General features: G+C 39.8%; 1 protein-coding gene and 1 long non-coding RNA gene across 7 annotated transcripts in view; one reads left to right on the forward strand and one right to left on the reverse strand.

Annotated features, from left to right (window-relative positions):
- LOC140726838 (uncharacterized) overlaps positions 1–12,018 on the reverse strand; it is a 33,849-nt gene extending 21,831 nt beyond the window's left edge. Inside the window, exons 1-2 of the long non-coding RNA XR_012098737.1 lie at positions 11,975–12,018; positions 6,886–7,010 (exon numbers count right to left, since the gene is read on the reverse strand). This is a non-coding gene — a long non-coding RNA (uncharacterized lncRNA). The remainder of the gene's footprint in view (positions 1–6,885; positions 7,011–11,974) is intronic.
- sgcg (sarcoglycan, gamma) overlaps positions 1–13,598 on the forward strand; it is a 596,108-nt gene that overhangs the window by 462,686 nt on the left and 119,824 nt on the right. For all 6 annotated transcript variants that reach the window (XM_073043720.1, XM_073043716.1, XM_073043715.1 and 3 more), the window contains one exon: positions 4,310–4,429. In XM_073043720.1, the coding sequence (XP_072899821.1) occupies positions 4,310–4,429 (120 nt within the window). The remainder of the gene's footprint in view (positions 1–4,309; positions 4,430–13,598) is intronic.

Consider the following 13,598-nt stretch of genomic DNA (forward strand, 5'->3'; position numbering starts at 1 on the left):
GCCTGACACCTTGAGCACAATATTTGATATTTTTTTTATTGTTTTTTTGGTGTGTTTTGGGGTTTATGGGGATGTTTTGGGGTCAGGTTAGGGTTCTGGGTAAAGGGACGCAGGGAAATTAATGGACAGGCTGGAGGCTTAAGTCTTGACTCCACAATCGGATAACAACGAAGGACGTGGGACATCAGTGGACCGGGCCAGGATATCTGGCCAACAGGCCAATGTGGACGGAGACAGATGGCTCCTGTAGGGTCAGCAAATTGTCAAGGGGCTGTGGAATAGGGGCTCCATGCTGGCAGGAGGAACTTCCACTTCCATTGTACATTGCCTGCTCCGTAATATTATCAACCGTGAATATGAGAATGAGTTTAGTAAATCAGCTGACTTTAAAACCAAAGGTGACTTTGCAGGAATGCACTACGTCACCATCGCTGCATTCTGATTAATGGGGTGCTCTGTAAAGTGCCGTTATTTATTCAGAGATTCATGCCTTTCAACAAACTCCTACTGCTCAATTACACAATGTGACTAATTAACACACTAACCAATTCTTTGGTCTGTGGGAGGGAACTGGAGCATCCGGAGGAAACACACATGGTCACAGGAGAATGTGCAAACTCCTTACAGTCAGCAGCAGAACTGGACTGAGCTCACTGGCAATGTAATAGCATTATGTCATTGCTACACTAAAGTGCCATTCCATAAATCCTTTATAAAAGAATTCGAAAGAAAAATGAAATGACATTGGGTTGAGTGAATGAGAATAATGTCCAATAAAAGCCACATCTATCCAAACATGAGAGCTTACTGTGAACAGCCCACAGCTTTATTTCAGCCGGTTCATTTTCATTTTACTGTCTCTTAGGAAATCAGGCATGCAACAATTATTCAGAACCACATGAACTGATATGGAAGGACATGTCACATGGGATCTAGGGTGGCGAGCCAGTCGGATACAGAATTGACTTGGTGTAAGTAGACAGAGGGTGGTAGTGAAGGATTTAATTTCTTTTTTCTTTTTTACGTTCTACATTTAATGTGGATAAATGTGAGGTTATCCACTTTGGTTGCAAGAACAGGAAAACAGATTATTATCTGAATGGTGGCCGATTAGGAAAAGGGGAGGTGCAACGAGACCTGGGTGTCATTGTACACCAGTCATTGAAGGGGGGCATGCAGGTACAGCAGGCGGTGAAAAAGGCAAATGGTATGTTGGCATTCATAGCAAAAGGATTTGAGTACAGGAGCAGGGAGGTTCTACTGCAGTTGTACAAGGCCTTGGTGAGACCGCACCTAGAATATTGTGTGCAGTTTTGGTCCCCTAATCTGAGGAAAGACATTCTTGCCATAGAGGGAGTACAAAGAAGGTTCACCAGATTGATTCCTGGGATGGCAGGACTTTCATATGAAGAAAGACTGGATCGACTAGGCTTATACTCACTGGAATTTAGAAGATTGAGGGGGGATCTTATTGAAACGTATAAAATTCTAAAGGGATTGGACAGGCTAGATGCAGGAAGATTGTTTCCGATGTTGGGGAAGTCCAGAACGACGGGTCACAGTTTAAGGATAAAGGAGAAGCCTTTTAGGACCGAGATGAGGAAAAACTTCTTCACACATAGAGTGGTGAATCTGTGGAATTCTCTGCCACAGGAAACAGTTGAGGCCGGTTCATTGGCTATATTTAAGAGGAAGTTAGATATGGCGTTTGTGGCTAAAGGGATCAGGGGGTATGGAGAGAAAGCAGGTACAGGGTTTTGAGTTGGATGATCAGCCATGATCATACTGAATGGCAGTGCAGGCTCGAAGGGCCGAATGGCCTACTCCTACACCTATTTTCTATGTTTCTATGTTTCTATTTTTACATTTGGTGGGCCAAAGGGATTGGTCCTGAGTACATTGTTGTTCCTTGTCCATGTTAACAATTTGAGAACGTAGGTGGCATGATTAGAAAGTTTGCAGATGACACCAACATTGATGGTGTGATGGACAGCAGAATCTAGATCAACTAGGAAAATGGGCCAAGGAATGACAGATGGAATTTAACTCAGACAAGTGCAAGGTGATGCATTTTGGAAAGTTAAACTAGGGCAGGACATACAGAGTGAAAGATTGAGCCTGGGGGAGAGTTGAACAACAGGGAGACCCTGAGGACAAGTATACAACTCCCTGAAAGTGGCAACACAAGTAGATAAGGTAGAGGAGAGGGTGTATCACTCATTTGACTCGATCAGAGTTGAGTGTAATGTTTCAGCTGTGTAGGATGTTGGTGAGATTGTTGGGAAAGATGAACATTGTGTGCAGCACCTGACAGAAATATTACAGGAAGGATGTGATTAAGCTAGAGAGGTGCAGAAAAGATTCACATGGATGGTGTAGGGCTTGAGTAAACTGGGACTGCTTTTTTTCCCCAGAGTGAAAGGCGCTCAGAGTTGACCTGCTTGAGGTTTATAAAATCATGAGGGCTGTAGGTACGTTCTTTTGTCACAGTCTTTTTCCCACAGTAGGCAATTCTAAAGGTAGAATGCATATTCAAATGAGAGGAAAAAGATATAAAGTGGGTCCTGAGGGGCAGGTTTTTCACAGAGATGGTGATAGCCATATCTAATTAGATAGATAGATAGATAGTTTATTCATCCCCATGGGGAAATTCAACATTTTTTCCAATGTCCCATACACTTATTGTAGCAAAACTAATTACATACAATACTTAACTCAGTAAAAATATGATATGCATCTAAAATCACCCTCTCAAAAAGCATTAATAATAGCTTTTAAAAAGTTCTTAAGTAGTTTACTTAAATACATTGAGTCCTAACCCCGGCACTTTAACATATCTTACTCCTGGCGGTTGAATTGTAAAGCCGAATGGCATTGGGGAGTATTGATCTCTTCATCCTGTCTGAATATATAAAAGGTACTGGAACAGGTACATGGACAGGAAGGATCTCGAAGGATATAGGCCAAATGCAAGCAAATAGGGCTCCTACAGGAAGATGCCTTGGACAATTGGGGCCGAAGGAGTTGTTTCCATAACTTTATGCAGACTGATCAGTTGTACCCAGTGGTCAGACCATCCTATCTAACAACTATAAATTCATTAATGGGATGAAGAGAATGCAGTGTTGTCTTCTGCCCTTTCTTCATGTACCAAATACTTTATAGAGGGGATGAGATGTCTACCTTTCCTCTCTACTACTGTTGTTGCTAAAACAGCCTGGGGGACTTTTACTGGGTTTTCTGGGTGTCCAATATCATGGTATATGTGTGGGCCGTCATCAGTCAGGGCTGACCATGGATGGTGTGTCCTAGCTGTCTAGCTACACAAGCCTGGGCAGTACGATATGGAGAGCAAGCTGTTGCCCATGTAGCAAGCTCCCCCTCTCCACACATCTGATGAACACAAAGGAATGGCAGAGACCGATGCAGTTTGGCACCAGCAACATCGTAGGAGTTGACAGTCAGCATTGAACTCAACCTAGGCCTGCCTTAGGGACTCCAGCTCCAAATTTTTCCCTCAGGGTTTACTCCCAAAGCCTCCTCCATGAGTGAATAAAGCTACAACACAGCAGAGGTTTGAGATCAGAGTTTTCCTTCTCCTAGATGAGAAGATGACCTTGCCAACCATGGTCAATGAGCCCCAAAATCAATGTGAAGATTAAGAAAGTCAAGCCCACGTCTCACCGTCCTTAATTTATATGTCAGACTGACAGGCACACTCACTAAATAAAAACCAGACACCATGCCTCTCAGAGTTGATTATTAACAAACAGCTGAAGTGACTACAAGAAATAGTAGCTGAGGTTCTATATTTATGAGAAACTGGAGCTGTAAAAGCTGTTGTAAATTGCACACAATACTGCCACTTGAAAAAGATTTAATATTTTGATAAGACTTCTTGTAGGCCTTATCTCTATGTTTGCTGAGGATCATTGTGTCACTGTTTCTCAAATTCCATCCAACATTCTTTGACATTTGGTGAAGTAAATGTATTTTTGACTGAATAAAACAGCTTTTCAAACCTTTATTCCGAAGAATTCTTTCCTGCTCACTTGCGAAGTTTGTACTGTTCTATCCATTTGCTTCAAATATCTTAGATACAAGAAATGAACAAATACATTTCAAATATCCCTGCCTTAATGATTATTGTTAAAGTTGTCATTGTTTGGAGTTTGTTTCAAGATACATAAATAACATTGCTGAAGCCTTCACACAAGATTATTTGACATTGACTTTTTTCTTGTCCTTTAGGAATCTTCGTGAGTCACGTATTTCTTTGATTTTGATATTGTTTATCTTTTGGCTCAAGGACCCAGCACACTACAAGCCCATGGAAAACATTTTGAAGTTCACTCCAATACAGGCAGAATGCTGTTCTCTGCAGCAGAGGAAGAGGTGGTAGTCGGAGCTGATAGACTTCGAGTCACAGGTACTGAATATTTCCTGTCTACTCATAACAAGATGAGGTAATAGTTATGAATCTTATACATAAAATAATGAATTCTTTACACCATGAAGCAGGCATACTAAACCATGCCCATAGAGTGGGGAAGTCTACATTTGATAGCTAACATACTTTATACAACATCAGGTAAAGCCTCATGATTGTGTTGCCATGCCTGATCTATATCGTTGCTTGGTAGGATAAAGAATGGTCATTAAATTAAGAACTGAAGATGGTTGTATATTCTATCTAACTAAGTAGACCTATTAAAAAGGGATACCATTTCATCTTCCCTGTGGGCCTTTAATAAAACCCATTGAAGTCACTACATTCAATGAGTTAAGCTTAATAATATTAACAGCCGAACTCAGGTCAAAAGAAACATCAGTAATATTGGAGAACGACTGCCACAGTTCTTCGGATATGCACTAAACTATCTGGCTAGTGTGTTGCTAAATCATAAGGTTAAAGTCATGGCAAGCTATTTCTCCAAAGTAGTTGATGAAGTAGTGTTTGTGCAACATTTCATTGCAAATCAGTGTGAGCGTGATTCTGTACAACTGGTTACTATATAAAATAACTCCTCTGTCTCGTTTGAGGTGGCCCAGTAAGATTCTAAATTCAAAATACACGCTGCAGGAAAAGTTTATGAATAAAAGATGCATTCAAAATATGTAAGTTAATGTCCTTTTATTAAATATTACTCCCTCTATTATTTGTGATAAGATTAGTATAGTCTGTGTTTGGCTTTGTATTCGTGGAGCTCTGTCAAATGCCATCTATCAATAAAAAGACCTTTCCATTGTTAATTTGAAAACCTGACTGACATACCTTTAGATGCTGTGAACGGAAGCAGATAGATGTGCATTTTCACAAAAGATTTTTGCATTATCAGATTAACAAAGAGCACTGGCCTGGCTCTGAACATGGTCAGAGTATGAAAGTGAGTTAGGCAGCTTGGAAGTGTTGCTGCTCCCAGACTGTATTTATATCATATTCCCATTCACCATCATTTTAACCACAATCTCAGCTTGAGATGAGGGCCCATAAAGGTCTTAACAGAGGCCTTCAAATAACTGTTTTGTGGTTAGACGTATCGAGAGCATCCTGAGCAGCTGCATCACTGCCTGGTTCGAGAATTGCACCATCTCAGATCGCAAGACCCTGCAGTGAATAGTGAGATCAGCTGAGAAGATCATCGGAGTCTCTCTTCCCACCATTACAGACATTTATACCACACGCTGCACCCGCAAAGCTAACAGTATTGTGAAAGACCCCAACAACCCCTCACACAAACTCTTCTCCCTCCTGCCATCTGGGAAAAGGCACCAAAGCATTTGGGCTCTCACGACCAGACTGTGCAACAGTTTCTTCCCCCAAGCCATCAGCCTCCTCAATACTCAGAGTCCAGACTGACGTCTACATCATTTATTATTATATTGTAATTTGTCCTCTACTGTGCCTATTGTCTTGTTTATATTATTATTGTACTGGCCTGCACTGTTTTGTGCACTTTATGTAGTCCTGTGCAGGTAGGTAGTCTAGTGCAGTTTTTTATGTTGTTTTATGTAGTCTAGTGTAGCCTTGTGCTGTCTAGTGTAGTTTTGTGTCTCACATAGCACCAGGGTCCTGGAGGAATGTTCTTTCATATTTATTGTGTACTGTAGCAGCAGTTTATGGTCAAAATGACAATAAACTTGACTTGACTTGACTAGAGCCTTACTTAATTAAAAGTCATGGGCTTTGGCCAACATCAACTGTTGGGACTGAGGTTCCTCAGACCTTCTTCTAGCTTACTTACAACTCCAACTAGATGTCACTTGGGCTTTAAAATGTTAAGCTGTGATCTTTGAGACCTGACTAAAATTATGGAGGTTCATTTTATTGCTTGATAGAGTCCTGTGTCATATAATTAAGTATCAATCTTGTCTTCATGTATTTGGCACAGACTTTATAGGGCAAAATACGTTTTATTGTGATATACTCTTCTATGTTCTATTTTCATTGTTCTCTGTAAATGGGACTAGCTCAGGAAATCACTTGGTCAGCATAGAAGGGTTGGGCTGTATAATTCTATGGGCATAGAGCATTCTATTTCCTAATATTCAAATAAACCCAAATAAATTTACATGAACTACTGTCCATACTATTCAATGAACATAAAATTTGAACATTAGTTCATAAACCAACAGAATAAATGCATATTTTATGTACTTTGTGCTGAAGTAGATATTTCAATTGATGAACAGTTTTCCTGGGTTATTTGGTGTCCTTCACTACTGCTTTCACTCCTGACTATTTACAAAACTATGTTGCATTATTCAATCTCCAAAAACTGCTCTTACTTCAAACAGTAAATCCCTGTTACATTCTATGATCATCAGTGAATCTTTTATTTACAAACTACTCATGGCTCCTCCACATTAGCAACACCTTCTCACCTGGAAATGCTTTGTGTTCAAAGCTGAATCAGCATGGATGATTCACATCTCGTAAAGCAAATTCCTTAACGAAGAACTCTGAATAATTCATCAGTGTTATATCCTTCTCGCCACTTTTTGGAGATCTGAAGGAAACATTATAATTAGAGGTTGTTGTTCTGAATGAATATCCATAGTTGGTTCAAGCCAAAGCTTTTGATCAAAATATATGGTTCATGACAGGATCAAAAATGGACAATGTTTAAAACAAAGTTGTTTTAAATGAATTACTAAATTCACTACCAGCAACCCAAACATCACACCCCATTACTATGGATAACCTGAAACATTTTCTCCTGACAAATTTTGGTTTTCAGATTATGTATTACACATTGATGTAATGACTTTTCCATTCCAGCTTTGGGCTTAAATTGACATATAATACACATAATTATAAATTACTCATTTCAGGGAAGCAGACCCCATTTAAAAGTTAAATACAAAATATCATCTGCTAATTTAACTTAATGTTTTGTAATGGAGAAATGAACGTGGTATTGAGGCAATATGCAAAGGCTCAGCATTTATTTCAGCTTCAGTGGTCTGAGAATGAAGTAAAAATTAAATTCATTACCTCCTGGTTGAATTCACTCACTCCACATGCAGCCAAAGTTACATTTTTTCACCATTTTCAACCTTCTTCATTAATGTGGGAAACATAAAATTACAAAGAAAGATTTGAAATCCCCAGGACTACCATTAAAAAGGTTCCCCGTGTATAGAAGTTTTCGCAAGGAATTAGGAACCGTATAAAGCAGAGACGGACTATTTTGGTGGATTAGTCCATGCCAACAATTCTCATTTGCTGAGCCTTCTTCCATATTTACTAATCTAACCTATTGCTATAATCCTCTAATCCTTCTCTCCTTATATAGTTAATCCATCTATAACATTTATACTATTTCCTCACACATGAATTACACTCTTATCACTCTTTGGATTAGAAAGATTCTTCTGAATTTCCTATTTGTTTCTTTGGTGACTATCTTACTGATCACTAGTTTAGATCCTTCTCACAAGCAAAAACATTCTCTCTAGCTATTCATGCAAAACCATGCAAGATGTAAAAGAACTCTTGAAGGTCACATGCTTATTCTGTTCATCCTTTCCTCTTTGTGTACGAGCACCACGGTAGTGCAGCCATTAGAGCAACACTATTACAGTTCCCAACGCCACAGTTCGGAGTTCAATTCCCACATCCCCTGTACAATCCTCCTGTGTGCGTGTGAGTTTTCTCCACGTGCTCAGGTTTCCTCCCATAGTCCAAAGACATACTGCTTAATAGGTTAGTTGATCTTTTTAAATTGTCCTGTGATTATGCCAGGAGTTAAACCAGTGGGTTGCTGTGCAACACAGCTCGATGGGCAGGAAGGGCCTTTTGCACTGTATCTCTAAATAAATAAACAAACAAACAAACAAATAAATAAATAGAAAGGTAGATAGATAAATAAATGTATGCATATATGTATATGTGTAAATATGTAAATAAATGTGTAATTCCTTCCAGCCTTCATCTTCCTAGTCTAAACTGATCTCTAACCTAATCCTTAGCTAAAATAATCTCTAACCTGCAGAAAATACCTCAAATAACCACTGAAGCAATTTTGTACTATGTACAGATCTTTACACGGGCATGAAGCAGAACAAGGAGTCTTTACTGCCAAGCACCCGGAATGCTTTGCCTGCTTCCCATTATTCCTCCTATCCAGATCAATAATCCCCCTCTATTTATAATAGTGGATAAGATTTGTTATGATCCATCAAAAGGTCAATCATTGAATTTATTCGAAACTGAAGTCAAAAGATTCCTGGATACCAAGGAATCAAATGATATGGGGGAAATGGCTCAGATAGAAAATTATTGAAGTTCTTGCTGAATGGTGGAGAAGATCTGAAATGCTAAGTGGGCTACTCCTGCTGTTACTTCTTATAGAAACATAGAAAACCTACAGCACAATACAGGCCCTTCGGCCCACAAAGCTGTGCCGAACACATCTTTACCTTAGAAAGTACCTAGGGTTACCCATAGGCCTCTACTTTTCTGAGCTCCATGTACCTGTCCAGGAGTCTCTTATTGGAGTATTGTGAGTAGTTTTGGGCCCTTTATCAAAGAAAGGATGTGCTGGCACTGGAGAGGGTCCAAAGGAAGTTCAGAAGAATGATCTCGGCAATGAAAAGGTTAATTGATAAGGAACATTTTATGGCTCTGGGCCTGAACTCACTGGAGTTTCGAAGAGTAATGGACACAATCTCATTGAACCTTATTGAATATTGAAAGATCTATATAGAGTGGATGTGGAGAGGATGTTTCCCATAATGTGAGAGTCTAGGACTAGAGGGTACAGCCTCAGATTAAAAGGATGTTCCTTTAGAACAGAAATGAGGGTGAATTTCTTTAGCCAGAAGATGGTGAATCTGTGGAATACATTGCCACAGACAGCTGTGGAGGCCAAGTCATTGGGCCAAAGTGGAGGTTAATAGGTTCTTTATTAGACAGGGTTTCAAAGGTTATGGGGGGAAGGGGGAGAATGGGTTTGAGAGAGATAATAAGTCGGCCATGATGGAATGGCAGAACAGACTCAATGGGAAGAATGGCTTAATTCTGCTTCTCTAACTTACGGCCTTATGGTCTTCATACTAGATTACAAAATCACAATTTGCCATTTGAGTGCTAGATATTAAGATTTTTCAGCACCAGTTCTTGGGATTCTCTCTGCCTCTTGTTAAACATCAGAGATGCTTCACCATACGTGACAACTGAGGGAGAAACTTTCTCAGATATTGGGCAAATGCCAACTGATGTTGGACTCCTGCCATATCTGTTCAGGCAAGCATCTCTGAAAGTGATTTAATTTTGGCTCAATCTACACAAAGTCCTTAGCCTGTAGCTATACGAGCAAAATCTTGCCTCTTAAATTTCACTTCATGTTTATTTAACACTTCCCCACACTCATTGCATGTAGATAAGAAAAGTACAAATACTGTGATGGGATTATGCTGCAGAATCCCCTGGACCACCACCCCACCCCTCCCCAAACCATAGGTACTGGAACATTCAAGAAGAGATATGCAGGCAGATTAAGGAAAGGTGTAATAGCAACAAGGTTGTTGTAGTGGGTGACTTTAACTTACCTAGTATCGACTGGGACCTCCTTAGTGCAAAAGGTTTAGACAAGGCGGACGGAATGTGTTAGCTGCAAACCAGAGGCTTTCTTATATCAATATGTAGATAGTCCAACAAGAGGAGGGGCTGTACTGGACTTGGTGTTGGGTAATGAGCGTGGCCAGGTGATCAATGCTTCAGTGGGAGAACCGTGACATCAAGGATATAGTCTTAAAAAAACATTAAGGTAGATTAGTTCCCAGGGCTTGATGGGATATGCCCAGGTTATTGAGAGCGGCACGAGATGAGATTGCTAAACCCTTGACCGGTATCCTGATATCCTCACTAGCCACAGTCCCCGAGGTCTGGCAAATAGTTAATGTTGTTCTGTAATTCAAGAAGGGAAAGTGAGGAAAAATGCCATTTGATGCCATTGGTGGTGAATTTGTTGAGAATTGCCCATACTGTTTTATCCACAAAATATCAGCTATCAAGGCAGAGGAACTTTTCACAAATAATTAAAGGAAAACAGTTCCACAAACACAAGAAAATCTGCAGATGCTGGAAATCCAAGGCAGAGCACGCAAAATGCTGGAGGAGCTCTGTAGGTTAGGCAGCATTTTATGGAAATGAATAAACACCATCCTGATGAAGGGTCTCAGCCCAAAACATCAACGGTGTTGCCTGCCCTGCTGAGTTCCTCCAGTATTTTGGGTGTTTTTCCAAAGGAAAACTGTTGTTGGTCCTGGTTTTATAATATATATTTTTTTAAGATATTCCTTCAATTTTTCACCCTTCCTGTTTCCTCCCAGATGATTGACCTAGAAACCCATATGATATTTGTCAGCTCTATAAAGACAGTCTCCTCCCCCACCCTTCCTTAACAAAGGCCAAGGGTATCCATGCTCACACCCATAAACACTCCATGGAAACTGGCTTCCAATCATTTAACATTTATCACTTGACTCAGGGAGATGGGGTTGTCACATTATCATCAAGCTTGATATCACCCATAGTCCAACACGGCTTTCAGCCCAGAGGAGCTCCTAATGTCCATACAATCGGCAAGGTAACAGTGAAGCTCACAGCTAGAATTACACCCTGAGCCAATAGTCATGCCTGTACTACAAAAGACAACAACAGTAACCATTATAAGCAACGATTTAATTAATTCCACTTTTGCATGTTTAAAATGTTTTATCGCTTCTTTGTATAAATGAAGTGGAATTACATTGCATTGGTCCTGTGCCTATTTGAAATGGCAGGTAGTTGGCTGACTGAGTGCAAAACACTCATCATCCAAGCAATAAGCACAGATTTCAACTGTAACAAAAAAATATTGTCCCCAGTTTCTCATCAGTCGCTGTGGCAAGCCACTGATATGCAGGTGAATCTTTTCCACTGCTTTTCCATGCAGAAAGATCGCACTGTCTTGTTGCATATTTTAACAAAAGCAGAATGTACTTCTTACGTCTGCAACTGCCACACCGCAGTATGATTCCTCGAGATTTCATTAGTCTTTGCTTGCGGCTTTTTTTCTCTGTCACCCCTGGTGATTTTCTTGGTTTTACAAACTGCATCTCATTCTGTCTTGTTGGTTTTAATTCAAACCTCCTGCTGCATGACAAATCTTTTCCTTTCTCTCTAAGGTCAGGCAGGTTTCTCAGAACCATCTCTTGTGCCCCTTTGAGTCTGCAGTAACAGCATAAGTCTGCCCCTGTGTATTTTTCCAGTGCATTTGCATGAAATTCAAAACTATTGGCAAGTTTTCACAATGCTCTTCTGCATTGATCACTAGTATCTTCCCTTCTTCTATTAAATTTATACCTTCTGAAGGGATTTTTCTCTACAGTTGTCAAGATCCGTAACATTGCCTCAATATTAATCAGGTGCTCTTTCCCCTCTATCTCAGTCCATCTAAGTAAAATAAACTTCAACTGCTTTTACCTCTATTATGGTGAGAAATGTCACCGTAATGTGTTCCATCTTCTCCTCCGCTTCCACGAGTGCAATGTCATTCTGCTAAGCTAACTCGAATATCTTCCATTTCTCTGCAACATAACTATTATGCTTTTCATGAGCATGTAGTAATAATAGACCATTTCCCAAAACCATTGTGATCACTTTTACACGCTATGACCAGCTCCGAAATTCGGCAAATCCAAATGAGGTTTATTTTAAACAAATATTTCCATCCATCTCCACATGTATTGATTTTATTATGAGCACAGCTGGGACTTTTTGCAAATGAGAAATCAAATTTTCTTCCAAGTAAAATAAAGCAATTGCTTTAAAGAAAGGGGAGAAGGAATGTTACAGTCTGCTTTAATTGTTCTGCTTTCACAGAAACAGCTAAGAATGTAAATAAACAAGCCTAGATGACACTGATGAGTGAGGGAGAACAAAAGGATCTGGGCATACAGATCCATAATTCCTTGCAAGTGGCTTCACAGGTGGATAGGGTCATGAAGAGAGCCTTTGGCACATTGGCCCATAAATCAAAGTATTGAGTATAAGAATAGGAATGCTATGTTGAAGTTGTAGAAGACATTGGTGAGGCTTAATCGTGTATATTTTTGGTCACCTACCTATAGGAAAAATATCAATAAGCTGGAAAGAGTTCAGAGAAAGTTTATAATAATGTTGTTGGGACTTGAGGACCTGAGTTTAGTGAAAGGTTGAATAGCTTAGGACTTTATTCTCTCAAGCATAAGAGAATGAGGGGAGATCTTAAAGGGGCACACAAAATTATAAAGGGTAAGAGTAGGGTAAATACATGCAAGTGTTTTCCCCTGAGGTTGGATGAAACTAGAACTGGAGGTCATAGGATTATGAAAGATGAAATTCTTACAGAACACACCCAGCCACGCCAGCTTCCAGACTAGAGATTCCAATTCTCCAGAGTATGGCCAGCTTACGTGGTACCTTTAAAAATTCTGGCTAACTCCACTAACTAGTGCCACGATTTAGATATTTAAAGAGCACCTGAACTCAGGTTTGGTGCTCAAGCATCAGCTCAGTCTAGGTTTAGTCTGTGATTGCGTTTAGGATTTCTGTCTCACTTAGATTTTCATCTAGTCTTGTCAGGTTCTCATCTGCCATTTAGTCAAGAATCCTGTTCTCTTCTCTGTCTCAACATTGTGTCTCGATTCTAGTCTCCAGCACTAGGCCTGTCATCACAGAAACGTTTAAGGGGAATCTCAAAGTTCAAAGTAAATTTATTATCAAAGTAGATATATATCACAATATACGATCCTGAGATTCATTTTTTGAGGGAATTCACAGTAAACACAAACAAACACAACAGAATCAATAAAAAAACTACACACAAAGACAGCCAAACAACCAATATGCAAAAGTCAACAAATTCTACAAATGCAAAAAAGAAAACAAAATAATAATACATAAGTAAGTAATAAACAGTGTTGATTACAGGAGTTGTCGAGCCCTGGAAACTGAGTCCATAACTTGTAGAATCAGCTCAGTGTTGGGTGAATGAAGTTATCCACTCTGGTTTAGGAGCCTGTTGGTTGAGGGGTAATAATTTTTCCTGAACCTGGTGGTGTTGAAC

The sequence above is a fragment of the Hemitrygon akajei genome, chromosome 4 (genome assembly GCF_048418815.1).
Source record: "Hemitrygon akajei chromosome 4, sHemAka1.3, whole genome shotgun sequence".
NCBI classification, from domain to species: domain Eukaryota; kingdom Metazoa; phylum Chordata; class Chondrichthyes; order Myliobatiformes; family Dasyatidae; genus Hemitrygon; species Hemitrygon akajei.